General features: G+C 40.4%; 2 protein-coding genes across 5 annotated transcripts; one reads left to right on the top strand and one right to left on the bottom strand.

Annotated features, from left to right (window-relative positions):
• Positions 1 to 2649: 2649 nt before the first annotated feature.
• LOC310731907 (aldo-keto reductase family 1 member B1) lies at positions 2650 to 9211 on the top strand. The gene is made up of 10 exons (XM_083551984.1): positions 2650 to 3028; positions 4531 to 4701; positions 4906 to 5022; positions 5364 to 5441; positions 5533 to 5649; positions 5909 to 6021; positions 6128 to 6215; positions 6319 to 6402; positions 7554 to 7636; positions 7752 to 9211. Exons 1-10 carry the CDS (start codon positions 2939 to 2941, stop codon positions 7783 to 7785), a joined length of 975 nt encoding a protein of 324 aa, XP_083408110.1. The 5' UTR covers positions 2650 to 2938; the 3' UTR covers positions 7786 to 9211.
• Positions 7976 to 11722, bottom strand: klhl36 (kelch-like family member 36). 4 transcript variants are annotated; one of them, XM_083551940.1, is made up of 6 exons: positions 11383 to 11722; positions 11044 to 11129; positions 10649 to 10966; positions 9893 to 10573; positions 8999 to 9156; positions 7976 to 8888 (listed from the first exon to the last, which is right to left on the bottom strand). In XM_083551940.1, exons 2-6 carry the CDS (start codon positions 11107 to 11109, stop codon positions 8306 to 8308), a joined length of 1806 nt encoding a protein of 601 aa, XP_083408066.1. In that variant the 5' UTR covers positions 11110 to 11129; positions 11383 to 11722; the 3' UTR covers positions 7976 to 8305. The 4 variants fall into 4 exon arrangements, with proteins under 4 accessions (XP_083408066.1, XP_083408065.1, XP_083408063.1 ...); XM_083551939.1 differs by having other exon boundaries at positions 11487 to 11722; XM_083551937.1 differs by having other exon boundaries at positions 9893 to 10966; positions 11487 to 11722.
• Between the last annotated feature and the right edge of the window lie 3024 nt (positions 11723 to 14746).

The following is a 14746-nucleotide window of genomic DNA, read 5'->3' as shown; positions in this document are numbered from 1 at the left end:
TTTCCTAATGGAAGCATGTATATTGTAAAAAGCAGGGGTCCCAGAACTGACCCTTGTGGCACGCCATAATTTACTAGCATTATCCTGGATAGCTCTCCATTTAAATCTACGAAATGGTAACGATTGGACAGGTAGGATTTAAACCAGCTTAATGCCTGTCCCTGAATACCGATGTAATTCTGTAAGCGATCGAGGAGAAGATCATGATCTATAGTGTCGAACGCAGCACTAAGATCTAGTAAAACTAATAGGGAGATGTAGCCTTGGTCTGAAGCTAAAAGCAGGTCATTAGTGATTTTAACTAGAGCAGTTTCTGTGCTATGATGGGGCCTAAAACCTGACTGAAACTCTTCAAAGATATTGTTCTCCTGCAAGTGGTTACATAACTGGGCAGCGACAATCTTTTCTAAAATCTTAGACATAAATGGGAGATTTGAAATTGGTCTGTAATTCGATAGCGTGTTTGGATCCAGATTAGGTTTTTTAATGAGGGGCTTAATAACTGCTAACTTGAGGGATTTAGGGACATGACCTAACGATAGTGAGGAGTTAATAATATTTAAAAGAGGCTCACCAGCTGTATATAACACTTCCTTCAGTAGTTTAGTGGGAATTGGATCTAACTGACATGTTGTTGATTTAGCTTTCATAATAGCATCATACAGCTCTTCCTGTCCTATACATGTAAAACAGTGTAGTTGTGGGGTTGTAAGTACGATTGTGTCGGGAGATGCTGTCAGAGGTTGAACTGCCACAATTGTTTTTCGAATGTTATCTATTTTTTCAGTGAAGAAATTCATAAAGTCTTCACTACTAAACTGTGATGGAACACATTTTTCAGATCCCTGATTTGTTGTTAATTTAGCGACTGTACTGAAAAGGAACCTGGGATTGTTTTTGTTATTTTCTATGAGTTTGCTCAGGTGTTTAGCTCTAGCAGCTTTTAGCGCCTGTCTGTAGCTAAGCATACTGTCTTTATACGCAATTCTAAATACCTCCAATTTAGTTTTCCTCCATTTTCTCTCCAGATTACGTGTTGTTCTCTTTAGGGCATGCGTATGACTATTATACCAAGGTGCAGGTGCTTGTTCTCGAACCTTTTTTAACCGGATGGGGGCAACAGTGTCTAAAGTGCTAGTGAGGATAAGGTCTATGTTGTTCGCCATCTCATCAAGATGATCAGCATTTATGGGTTTAATGTGAAACTGAGATAAATCAGGCAGGTTATTTATGAATCTGTCCTTAGTGGTTGGAATAATAGTCCTACCAAGTCGATACCGTGGTGAAACACGGTTAATCTGCTCTACCGGTAGTGTGTACAGTAGGAGATAATGGTCTGTGATGTCATCATTCTGAGGTAAAATATTTATATCAGTGACGTCTGCTCCGTGGGATATTATTAAGTCTAGTGTGTGGTTAAAGCGGTGGGTTGGTCTGGTGACGTTTTGTTTAACTCCAAAAGAGTTTAGTAAATCGACAAATGATAATCCTAGGGCATCGTTTTCATCATCTACATGAATATTAAAATCTCCTACAAGCAGCACTTTATCAAAGCTGATCAGGAGGTCTGAGAGAAAACAAGCAAACTCATGAAGAAAATCAGCGTAGGGTCCAGCGTATATATAAATATAACATTTATTTAAAATAAAAACTTACAATAAACGTTGGAGCATTGTGGTTTGAATACACGTACATAAATATTTACACATACAACTACCGGATATTACTAATACAATCTAAATGATGTCTAAACGAATTTGGATACAAAATTATGAATAATTTCTTAATTATTCACATTTATTGTTATTTAACTTCAAATCTAGCTGTCTAACAGTATTGGAACACATGGAAACCCAGACCTGTTCCAGCATGGCAATGCCCCTGTGCACAAAGCGAGCTCCATAAAGATGTGGTTTACATGGTTTGGAGAGGAGGATCTTGGGTAGCCTGCTATAGTGTGTCCTCCTCAATGTTCTCCTTAAGTGTGGTAATATATTTGTATACTTTATAATAATATATTTATTGCTACAAACATCTTAGGAAAACTATTACTAAGCAATAATATATTTGTTTCAGACTTTAGGTAATGCAGAAGGGTTTGACTTCAGTCCTTCAGGTTTAGGAATTGTGAAACCGTTTCAACATTCTATATCTTTGCTGCCCCCTGTTGTCTAATATATGAATTACACAAAGAAAAAAGTTCTGTATGAGTAGATTCTTATAGGTTTTTGATAAATAAATGGTATTAACTGTTCTTTGATATAGTTACAAATACTTTATATATTTGATATTATTCTATATACTTCATGAATGATATCTGCATATATTAGATACATGTCTTTATAAAATAAGTATTGCATATATCAAATAATGTAAACATGCTTTTGAAATTTCATATAAGGAATCTTTAGATCTTCATTGCCTGCATAGAATTATGTCCTCAGAGAGAGAGAGAGAGAGAGAGAGAGAGAGAGAGAGAGAGAGAGAGAGAGAGAGAAAGAGTGCAAGTTCACTTCCTGATTTTCATGCTGTTTTCGAGGAAATGGGAGAGTATCACGTGGGTTAAGCTGTTAAGGTCACTTTCCTCAATTTTGCCAACTGCAGTTCATACATGCACAATAGAGGTAAAGAACGCACACCACAGAGAAGAGAGAGAGAGAGAGAGAGAGAGAGAGAGAGAGAGAGAGAGAGAGAGAGAGTGTGTGTGTGTGTGTGTGTGTGTGTGTGAGAGAGAGAGAGAGAGAGAGAGAGAGAGAGAGAGAGAGAGAGAGAGAGAGCTTAAAGTTAAATGATTAACTGTCTAGATAAAGTAAGCGACAAACAGCAGGGAAGAAGGGAGAGTAAAAGAGCAGTACAACAGGGACAAGTAAAAGACAGAAGACAAAAGTAACAGCAGAAAAAAACCAACATATTCATCTGTTATTAAAAACATTCCCATATGGAAGAGAGCAGTGAACAGCCTAGGAATATAGACCTAAATGATGGCAACTTGATGCCACTGCTGGGGCTGGGAACATGGAAGGGAAAGGTAATATTATTTATTACATTTTTTGAAACAAGGCCTTATATGAAGATCTAATGATTGCATAAACCTATATAAATAATTCTATCAGCAGCTATGGAAGTGCTTCTGCAGGATTTGTCTGAATCCTTATTAATGCTCTGTTTCCCAGAAAATAGTGAACCACAATAAATCCAATTTAAAAGAATGTATACAGAATATATACAGCAATACACACCAGGAAAATAGGTCAATGCTAGATTGCTTGATAAAAAAAAGAAAAAAACTCTGAGAAATGATTATTACACTAATAACGTAATGATTTAGAAAGTATATTTCTTTTTTAGTTTGATATTCCTAATCTGGGCTATACAGCAATCTATGTGTTGCTCCTGTTAATAAATAAGCAGCCTCCAGCCTGGTTAGTGAAAGTGTATGAGCGATAATTATTCAATAATAAACGTAGGTACTGTCTGCTTATATATAAAACAACAGCTAACTGTTTACATGCCAGTTGAGATGGACACACCTGATTAGTCTCGATTACATTCTCTATGATCTATGGACTGGGTAGTTGGATGGATTACACCATATCCTGCATGTTTACCATGTTTTAACAGGAATCATATTACTTATTACTTTGATTTTTGTATAATGAGGGTATTTGAGAGCTGTAAGACTATGAGAACATTCTAACTGAATTATGGGTAAATTATTGTTTTAGCATTTACTTATGATCAGCGATTATAATTTCATTCAATTAATAGCATAAAGAAAAGTCCCCAACTGAATCAGTACAGTCGTCTTATGGAAAGTGTTTTACTATTGTTTTCTACCTACTATAGTAAAACATGGTTAAATAATAGTACCGTGGTTTTTAGAATGACCATATGATATATAAGTATTAATAACACTGTAAAGATTTTTACTATACTAAATTTTATTGTTGATTCCAAAATAAAAAAATCTTGCAAAGAAACACAACATATAGCTGCTTTTTACACAAAATCATTCAAAAGGTGTTAAAATCTTTTTCCATAAAATAAAATAATATATATCCTATGCTGGGTTCAATTTCTGTGGAAACTCCCTGTGTAACTGCAAATGAGAAGGGGAAGAGAAAAGTGAGAAGAAGGGTGTTTTTTTCCTTTTATTTAAAGGAACCCAAAATGGCTCAATATAGATCCATACAAAAACATTTTCCTGTCAGAGTGGGTTCCAAACAGAATTACTTTCATTAGCTTACAAGCCCTAAACATCTGCAAAACCTTTAATGCACACTGCTATCTAATAATATACCTAATTTCTATTGTGTAATAAATCATGTGACATTATGGCCAGTCATCAGATTTATGAGCAGCATGAACACAGTGTAACTCCCTTCTGTGAGAGATGAACATTTGGCCCTTATTTGGTATTTAAAAAACTTCTTGATGAAATACTGTAATATAAGCTGTATTTCTTTACACCCTTATGAACGTGTAAAGTGAAACTGGCTGTACATTACTGTTTTATTACATGGTGATCAGGGGACAAGCTCAGAACTGTGTCAGGGTGCGGTTGAGACAGCTATAGCTGCTGGTTACCGCCACTTGGACACGGCCTACAGTTATCAGAATGAGGTGGAGCTGGGAAAGGCAATCCGTTCCAAAATGCAGCAGGGAATCATTAGACGCCAGGACATGTTCATCGTGAGTAAGGTGAGTCTGTGTAACAAATCTGCTGTGTCTACTGTAAACAAATACTCCCAAGTGAATACAACAGGCTAATGTTTACGCACAACCACCTTCAATAGTCTTAACGTTTGCTAATACTTAAGTGTCTTCTTTTGCCAATCTTGTGTAATTACTGCACATAATCTCAGAAGAGAAACTAATGAAGCGTCTCTGTTTGTACTTGGGCAGTTGTGGTGCACTCATCATGCCCCTATGGACATCCCTCTGTGTCTGAATAAATCTCTCAGTGACCTGCAACTCGAGTACCTGGACCTGTATCTGGTGCACTTTCCCGTGGGACTACAGGTTGCATGATAAAACTATATTCATTCACCTTAGGGCAGAAATGAGGGCATTCTAAATACATAATATACAATACTGTGGAGAATAGAACTATATACATTATTAATTAATGTAATGATGAAAGAATGATAAAAGAAAATAGACTATGTCTTGGGGATGCCATTCAACAAGCACTTGGTGGTACCACCACCATGCTTCAGAGCGGGAATGGTGTTTTTATGGTGATGAGCATTGAATTAGAGTAGTAGCCACACAGTTTACTTATCAAGTATTCAATGATCATCATTTGTATGCATTTTTTAACTTCAGCACAATAAATAATGGTCTTTTTTTTTCCCACACAGAAAGTTGATAATGAACTTTTTCCAATGAAAGATGGAAAGATACTAACGTCAGACGTTGATTATGTGGATGTGTGGAAGGTAAAGATAGCTTTCTGGAATCGAAAAAAATGCACGTATCATCAGTAGTTTTTGAGAATGACTTTTGCTGTACTGTGTATGTACATGTCAGGGAATGGAAACGCTCAAGTTCGCTGGAAAAGTAAAAAGCATTGGTGTGTCCAACTTCTCAATCCAACAACTGGAAAGGCTTCTTTCGGTGGCCAGAATTCCACCAGCAGTCAATCAGGTACAATTTAGAACATCAATATAGTCCCCAACCACCATCATACCAATCACTAGGCTTTCCATTTGAAAGTTATAAAAGATTATAAGAGTTTTTAATAAAAAATGTCAAAGTCGAAATGAACAGGCCTACATGTTTTTGATTTATTGCTTAGACACAAGATTAAACCCCTAATTTAAACAGGTCAATAAACATAAAACACTTAATAATGTTGGGTTAATCAGCTTGAGTGATATCTGTATAAGAATCTTTTCATTTGTAGGTAGAACTTCATCCTTACTTTGTGCAGTCTGATCTGATTGAATATTGTAAATCGAAGAACATCACTCTCACAGCCTACAGTCCTTTTGGCTCACCAGGAAGGTCCAAAGAGTAGTGAGTTCATATTTCACATTGATCACTAACTCTGTTGTAAATTAATTAGAAAAAAAGGTATGATGATTTTTATGCAAATTCATCTTTCATTCTTTGAATTCTTCAGTCATAGAGGAGACAAAGACCCTGAAAAGCTCCTGGAGGACCCAGTGGTTGGGAAAATTGCTGCAAAACACAAAAAGACCCCTGCACAGGTAAAATATCCTCTCCACAAATAAAATGAGATGTGTGTGTGTGTGTGTGTGTGTGTGTGTGTGTATCGGTTGCTAAAAATGCAGAACCTTGTATGTATTGCAGATTTTGCTACGGTACCACATTGAACAGAATGTTGCAGTGATCCCAAAGAGTGTTAAACCCAACCATATTCTGGAGAACACGAAGGTAATTACTGGAAGCTCTCTTCATTTAGTAATGCATTAGTGAATAGTTAAAACTGATTTGAACTTTGAGCCACTTAACTGATATGTCTACTCAGACATGGGGTATGAGTTCCCACACCATCCTTCTGGATTCAGCATAAAATTGAATGTAGCATATTCTCCCTGTTATTTGTGCATGCCAAATTCATTGGCACTTGTGTATGTCAAATGGCAAAAACTCTCAGTGGAATCTGGTAGTGAAGCTAATAAAGCCCTACACATCATGTACTTTCCATGACCTCTGGTAAAGTATCATATTTCTGAAATGATCATGGCGTATACGTATTGATGCGTATACAGCCTATCACAATAAAACTAATAAATTACACACCCTGCTTAATCACTGAAATCATTTAGACCATTAGTTTAATACACTCTACAGACAGAAGTATCAGGACACCTGACTTTTCCAGCTATAGGTGGTTCTTCCCCAAACTGTCACCAAAAAAGTTGGAGGCACACAACTGGAAGCAGTAAATCTTCCCTTCAGTTGTCCCAAACCTGTTCCAGCATGATGATGCAGCTGTACACAAAACTAGCTCCATGAAGTTATGGTATACATGGGTTGGAGTGGAAGATCTTGAATGGCCTGCTATTGAGCTCTGAGCTCAAACCCTATTGACCACTACTGGAATGAATTGGAATTGGAGAAGGCCTCCTCACCCTACATCAGTACTTGAACTTACTAATTCCCCAGTGGTTGAATGAGCATAAATCTACACAAGCACACCACCAAAATCTAAAAGAAATCTTCCCAGCACAGTGGAGGTTATTAAAACAGCAAATAGTGACCAAATGTGGAATGAGAAGTACATCATTTAAAGCAATTCACATTTTAATTTCATTTACTACTATTTACATCTCCTCTGAGCTCCTCACTGGAAAAAATAAATTGTTTATTTATTTCACCAGCCTGAAAACTATTCAATTTGCATTGGATTGTGGCGGTTTAGAAGAGATCAAATTTGCAAAACGCCCCAGTTTTATTATTCAAAGTTAAAACTGCATTTTTATTTTTACACAAACAACCTACCGGCCAGTGTAAATGAACAGAAGATTTCATAAAAGCCCTTTACGGTAATGTGTACACTATATCCTCTTGTATAATTGCAGATCTTTGATTTCTGCCTGGATTTGGAGGATATGAATGCACTAAGGTCTCTGAATCGTGGCTGGAAGGCCTGCATCATTGAGCAGTAAGAGCCGTCACGTGGCTCATTGTGTTATTAATCAAACACTTCTTTTAACAAATCAGCCCGAAAAACAAACACACAAACTTGTTAACAGCGATGCTTTTTTTTTCCCCCGCAGGTTGGAATCTCATCCGTACTACCCTTTTAATTGAAACGTTGTGAATACGTGAGACACACAGGTGCTCTCTGTGAGTGCTGCTATTTAGATTGCAGAACAAGATTTGAAACAATCTGTTCGACAAACACACACACACACACACACACACACACACACACACACAAGTGTTAGTGCCAAACTGTGAGTGTAACATACACTGTATCAGCCACCAAGAGAATAAAAACTTTCTTTTTTTTTTTAAACAAGATGCCACATATTGAATGTTCTTATCTAATACTAAAAATGATTGCTCGTGTTAATCCATGTAATTATAGAGAAATGCAAACGCAAACATTTCACGTAATCCAGCGATGGAGCACAAGATTGAGTGACAATGCAGGTTGTTCCTACACTGAATAAGCACCTCTAACATCAGACCATCTCAATCTGCTCAACTCGTGTCTTCCATAAGCAGCCTACAAATACTGGTATCTCATAAGGGCATGTATCCCTGATGCCGTCACCTGCATGAAAGGAGAATAACTGCCCCGTCAGGGCAAACTATGTGCATCCAGTCATCTGTCTTGTCCTTGGCTCGTGTTTTGTTTGTCTTTTTCCTTCACTCCTGTCCTGTTCTGCTCAGTGCTGCAGGCCTGCCGAGCTCCGACTGTGCACACACACGCTGAGGCTCCGGCAATGTACCTGGGCAGGTTGGGTCCCATCACCCACTGGCCCTTTTCCGGAACGAACACCTGAGTGTTTTCTGAGAAGTCCATGTGCTCCCAGGTGTAGCCTCCCATTACGTAAATCTTGCCGTCCCATACGGCAACAGCTGCTTCGCTGTTTGGGTAGCGCAACGGGGCGACCCTGCTCCACTGCTCCGTGTGAGGATCGAATGCCTCTACTTCTAACACATCGAATCGCTCCATGCTGTCCTCGTGGTCATCACTGCCACCGATGACATAGATTTGGTCATGCAGCGACGCCATGCAGTGCCAGCCACGAGCCAGGGTCATGGCCTGCCGCTCCGCCCACGTGTCGCCCGCGCTCGGGTCATAACTGAGCATGTCACGTCGGTAAGGTCCGATCTGATAGTCGTGGCCTCCTGAGATGTACACTACACCTTTGTGTGTTGTGCCTGCATGTCCATATGTTAACCTAAAGGTAAAAATAAAAAAATAATTGGTTATTTGGTCACATGACTATGAACTGCAAACAATTGTGTCCATTCTATTCTATTTAAATATGTAGTAAAAGAGAAATAAGACCTCGGCAGCCCTGCTACATAGGTCCAGTAGTCCTCCACAGGGTGATAGACCTCGACTGATGATAGTGCACCGCTTTCATTGCGTCCCCCAACAGCAATCACGCAGTCCCCCATGGTTCCGAGATAGAAATCCACTCGCCTCTGGTTCATACTGGCGCCCTACAGTAAGAGAAGCTCAAAGACTAAGAATTTAACTCAAAAACAGTTCCATTAATACCCCACACACACTCTTTCTAGGCGAGAACCCTTCATACTTATACAAGAGGTGGATCCGAATTAACAGACAAACGGAGATGCCTCCATGGTCTGATTGGGTGGCTGTTCGATGTCCACATCATTTGTTTTTTAACAGAATTTGGGAATCTCTATGGCATGCCTCCAGAGAAATAGAAAAGGCCGTCCATCTTAAAAATACTGCTGTCCACACCGTTCATCATCCTCTGCCTGTTCCATAATAAAGTCTGAACTACACTGATCAGGCATAACATTATGACCACCTCCCTAACATTGTGTTGCTCCCCCTTTTGCTGCCAAAACAGTCCTGACACTTTGTACATTAACAGCATTAACTTATTCAGCAATGTGAGCTACAGGAGCTTGTTTGTTGGATCGGACCACACGGACCAGCCTTCGCTCACCACGTGCATCAATGTGCCTCAGACAGCCCACGACCCTGTCGCCGGTTCACTGCTGTTTCTTCCTTGGACACTTTTAATAGATACTGATCACCCAAATCCTCACACTGCTTTTAACACGTCAACTTTGAGGACAAAATGTTCACTTGCTGCCTAAAATATCCCACCCGCTAGCAGGTGGCATGATGAAGAGATAATCAGTGTTAATCACTTCACCTGTCAATGTTATAATGTCATGTTTGCCTGACCAGTGTATTTACCTTGGACCACATGTTGTTACGCGGATCATATCGGTAGAGTATGTTGCTTGCTGCGTCTCCCCCGTTATCGCGTGACGAGCTTCCTCCGGCGATAAAGATGAATCCCCCAAGCACCGCCACGCAGTGGTGGCTCCTCTGAGCGGGTAGTTGTGTCTCTACCACCCACACTCCTGCTTCTTTATCTAGCCAGCTCACGTCAGTGCTCAGCTCTTCGCCACGCTCGTACACCTCTCCCCCAACCAGCAGCAGGCGCTCCACTCCTCCTCTCAGCGCTGACTGCGCCGTCTGTAGTACAGGCTGGGCACTGACGTGAGCGTGGTAGCTTAGCGCTTCCTCCACCAGCGCTTGGCAGCCTGAATCCGGGTGCAACAAAGAGCGTACAGCAGGCAGGACGTGCTCCGCTAGCTCCCCAGGTGAGATCAGGGCCAAGCGGACATGACGCAGGAGCTGGTGGGCGAACGGTAAGCGCTCTGGCTTCTGGTTGAGCCATTGGAGGGCTGCCTGGAGGAGGGACTGCTCACTCTCATGCTGTACATCTTCGCTGGCTAAGTAGGAACAGAGTTTGGAGAGTCCCACATCTTTCAAGAACTTGGGCGTGCAGGAGAGGGTAGAGAACCGCTCCAGGACAAAGCGGTCGATGAAGGCGTCCAGACGTTCCAAGCTGTAAAGCATCGCCAGTTCCTGCAAGTACAGATAGTTGTCCTCGTTCACCTCTTTCTCCAAATACTGGCAACAGAAATCGACAGCCTGCCAGACCTGCAGGAGGTGAGCCGTCTCCAGGACGTAGTCGATGTTTCCACCATCCAGAGGCAACTCGCCACTGTAGAGGAAGTCCACGACTGCCTTAACCCCCACATACGAGGCACCTACGAGCTCCACCTCGGCTTGGCGCTCTTCTCTCATCCCAAGCGTGAACATGGCCTGGAAGTACGGGCTGGAGACGGCCAGCAGGGCACGATGAGCATGAACCCGCTGGCTGTTCGCCACCAACACCACGTCACACAACTGCCCACATTCTCGCTGCTCATTCAAACCCTGCAGGAGGTAAATGGCTTGGTCAGCCCATCGATACACCTGGAACCAGAGGAAAAACATCACCGGTTATACTTCACTTTTTACGTTACGTTTCGTAAGAAAGCTTTAGAACATACCTTTGACGTCTCGCTGAGCCTGTGAGGCCGAGAAAGTCCAACCTGCCTCTCCTTCACACCCTCCATTTCATCGCCTCCCTCTAAACCTGTCTCCAAAATGATGACAATAAATTAGAAAACACTTTCAAACTAGACACATCCTGCATATACACCATGTAAAAAAGTCTGAAAAGAAAAAAAGAAACATGTCTTTATTCTCTACAGCACTGACAAACAAACCCAGGATCAACCCAGAGCAGCCTTTTAACTAGTTCCAAATAAACCCATAGACCAACGGTCGAATCACAAATCGCTTCCTACTCCCTACACTAGTGCACTACATAGGGTAACATACAATACCTTTTGAAGACTAAGTAGTGAACTACATTTCGGACAGGGCGCCATTTCGGGTTGAACCCCAGTACAATAGCTAGCCTGCTAGCGTTAGTGATGTGAATAGAGACCTGGCGACGAGCGCTGCTGCTGCTGCTGCTGCATGTGGCTCTCAGCATAAATGATGACAGAGAGCTGGGGAGAAGGAGGAATCGCTTTATCACTCTGTCATCGTGCTCCTGTGAAACCGGTCCGCTCTAAAGGCACACAAACCGCCCTTGTGTCAACTCGAGCAACGGCGAAGCTCACAGCAACTACCCAGGAACAGCAGAGGCCACGGCCAACACTCTACTCTTCAAAATAAAAGACACGTCAGATTGGGGCCAACTTCAATCGAGTTACATATATTTATGTCATTTGTTGTAATTACATTTAAGAAATGATTTAATTCTGTTTTTATTTTTTATATTATCGTAGAAAGTGTGTTTTATTTAGATTTTTTTTATTTCAAATTTTTTTATTATAGTCATAGTCCGATATGGTGGACTGTCACAATTTATTTCAGGTCAAGATTTTAATAATTTTACATTTATTGCATTTGGCCTCCTTATCCAGAGTGACTTACAGCTGAGCAGATAAGGGTTAAGGGCCTCGCTCAAGGGCCCAGCTGTGGCAGCTCACTGGTGCTGGGATTTGAAGTTGTGACCTATTAATTCATAGTCTACTGCCTTAACCACTGAGCTACCACCTCTCCACTAATCAGAAGATCAAGTTTTTATCTAAATATTAACTATAAATTAATTAAACAATTAATCTTCTTCTTCTTCGGGCCCTCACATCCAAACTGTGCAACAGTTTTTTCTCTCAAGCCATCAGGCTCCTCAACACACAGAACTGAACTGTACCAAACTCACACACACACACACACACACACACACACACACACACACACACACACACACACACACACACACACACACACACACACACACACTCTCAACTGTATGTTATTGGACTGTTACAACCTGAACTCAAACACATCCATTTCTCCAGCACCAGCTAGATTATATTATAATCATATTATTCTTTTTACATGCTGTTTTGCACCTCTCGATTGCTGCTCTTGCCGGTTATTAAGAATAAGGGAGATGTGCAGACCTGCAGTAACTACATGGGAATAAAGTTGATCAGTCACACCATGAAGTTATGGGAAAGAGTAGTGGAAGCCAGGCTGAGAGAAGAGGTGACCATCTGTGAGCAACATTATGGCTTCATGCCGAGAAAGAGCACCACAGACGCATTATTTGCTTTGAGAATGTTGATAGAGAAGTATAGAGAAGGTCAGAAGGAGTTGCATTGTGTGTTTGTGGATTAAGAGAAAGCGTATGACAGGGTGGAGAGAGGAGTTGTGGTATTGTATGAGAAAGTCAGGTGTGGCAGAGAAGTATTTGAGGGTGGTGCAGGACATGTATGAGGACAGTGTGACAGCAGTAAAGTGTGCAGTAGGAACGACAGACTGGTTTAAGGTTGAGGTTGGACTGCATCAAGTATTGGCTCTAAGCTCTTTTCTGTTTTCAGAGGTGATGGAGGCGAGATTGAGATGGTTTGGACATGTGCAGAGGAGGGACATGGGGTATATCGGTAGGAGAATGCCGAGGATGAAGCCGCCAGGAAGGAGAAAAAGAAGAAAGCTAAAAGAGGAGGTTTATGGATGTGGTAAAGGAAGACATGCAGGTGGTTGGTGTGAAAGAGGCAGATGTAAAGGACAGGGGGGGTATGGAGACGGATGATCCACTGTGGCAACCCCAAATTGGAGAAGCCGAAAGACAACGAAGAAGAAGATTTCTGCTCTTGCAGTTTTTGCACAATATTGTGTTTATGTTTACAAGTACACTCTTGTTTATAGTTCTCTTTTGCAGACTGTACTGTACTGCATAACATATTATAGAGTAGGTTTACTGGTTGGCGCTATTATGTGTTTTGTGTATCTGTTCCACACTGTCCTGTATTGTCGGGTGCACTGTCTGTTGTTCTGCACTGTTTGCACAAGGTTGCACTTTATGTGTCTGGGACAACTTACTTTAGTCCTTAGCTCTGTGTTCTGTTATGTAGCTCTGTGTTCTGTTATTTAGCTCTGTGTTCTGTTATGTAGCTCTGTGTTCTGTTATGTAGCTCTGTGTTCTGTGATGTAGCTCTGTGTTGTGTGATGTAGCTCTGTGTTGTGTGATGTAGCTCTGTGTTCTGTTATGTAGCTCTATGTTGTGTGATGTAGCTCTGTTGAAATGACAAAAAAAGTTTCTTGACCTGATTCCAACTACCACTGAAACTACTTTTGCTATTATTCCTTTACTATTACTATTTTACTACTACTAATTCTACTACTACTGTTACAAAAGGCCTCTGTACTGGCATTTTCAGTGAGGATTAGTGCACCTGTTCCTCATCAAGCTATGTATTTTTATTTTTTATTCTATTTGACTAAAAAATTAATAAATAAACTATTATAATATATATAAAATACACATATAAGACACACATAAGCATAATATTGAATTGTATTTTGTGACATAGCCAATCATCTAGGGAAATGTAGTGCAATACCTGCAGCCTAGCATATTGTGTACCATAGTCAAGTTCAGTTTAGTCGATTGAATCTGATCATATTCATCATATATAAATAATATTTTTATTTAGGGGTTTATAAACAATATGACTTGAGTTAAATTTAATAGTAACACCACTTTATTTTTTATTTATTTATTTATTTTTTTGGTAAAAATGTCATGTACCCTTCAAATTCAATGCTTAACAATTGTCTTTTATTTAGCATTTAACTTTTATTGTATTTTGTTTGGTGTGTAGCTAAACTATTGTGTAAACTTTAAGTGTGTCTTGTACTTTAATTTACACACAAGACACAGCTCCTGTAGAACCTAATACACAGTTTGCCTTAAACTGAGCGGCTGTTGTGCCTCTGATGAGTACAACAAATCAAGAAGCTTGTAGACAGTCACTCAGGTGTTATGAGGATATTATGATTGGATCATTATCAGATAATGGCTGCCACTCAGAGAATGGTGTACTGAAATAAAAATGTGTGTGTGTGTGTGTGTGTGTGTGTGTGTGTGTGTGTGTGTGTGTGTGTGTGTGTGTGTGTGTGTGTGTGTGTGTAAAGGCATTGCACCCCATTGCTGCATTATGACAAGATTCTAGTATTTGCAGTCAAGGCACTGCTTCTTTCTGCAGATCCAGAGGTGCATCCATTGTTAATGTGTTTATGTGTGCATGTGTTTTATAAGAGATATTACACCAGGATCCATCTTTAGGTGATTACCAAAGATGAGCAATAAGCAAATGAAAACATGAATGAATTATGTTTAGGATCATGTCT

Source organism: Silurus aristotelis, assembly GCF_946808225.1.
Source record: "Silurus aristotelis genome assembly, chromosome: 10".
NCBI lineage: Eukaryota > Metazoa > Chordata > Actinopteri > Siluriformes > Siluridae > Silurus > Silurus aristotelis.
This window is presented reverse-complemented; position numbering and strand designations above follow the sequence as displayed.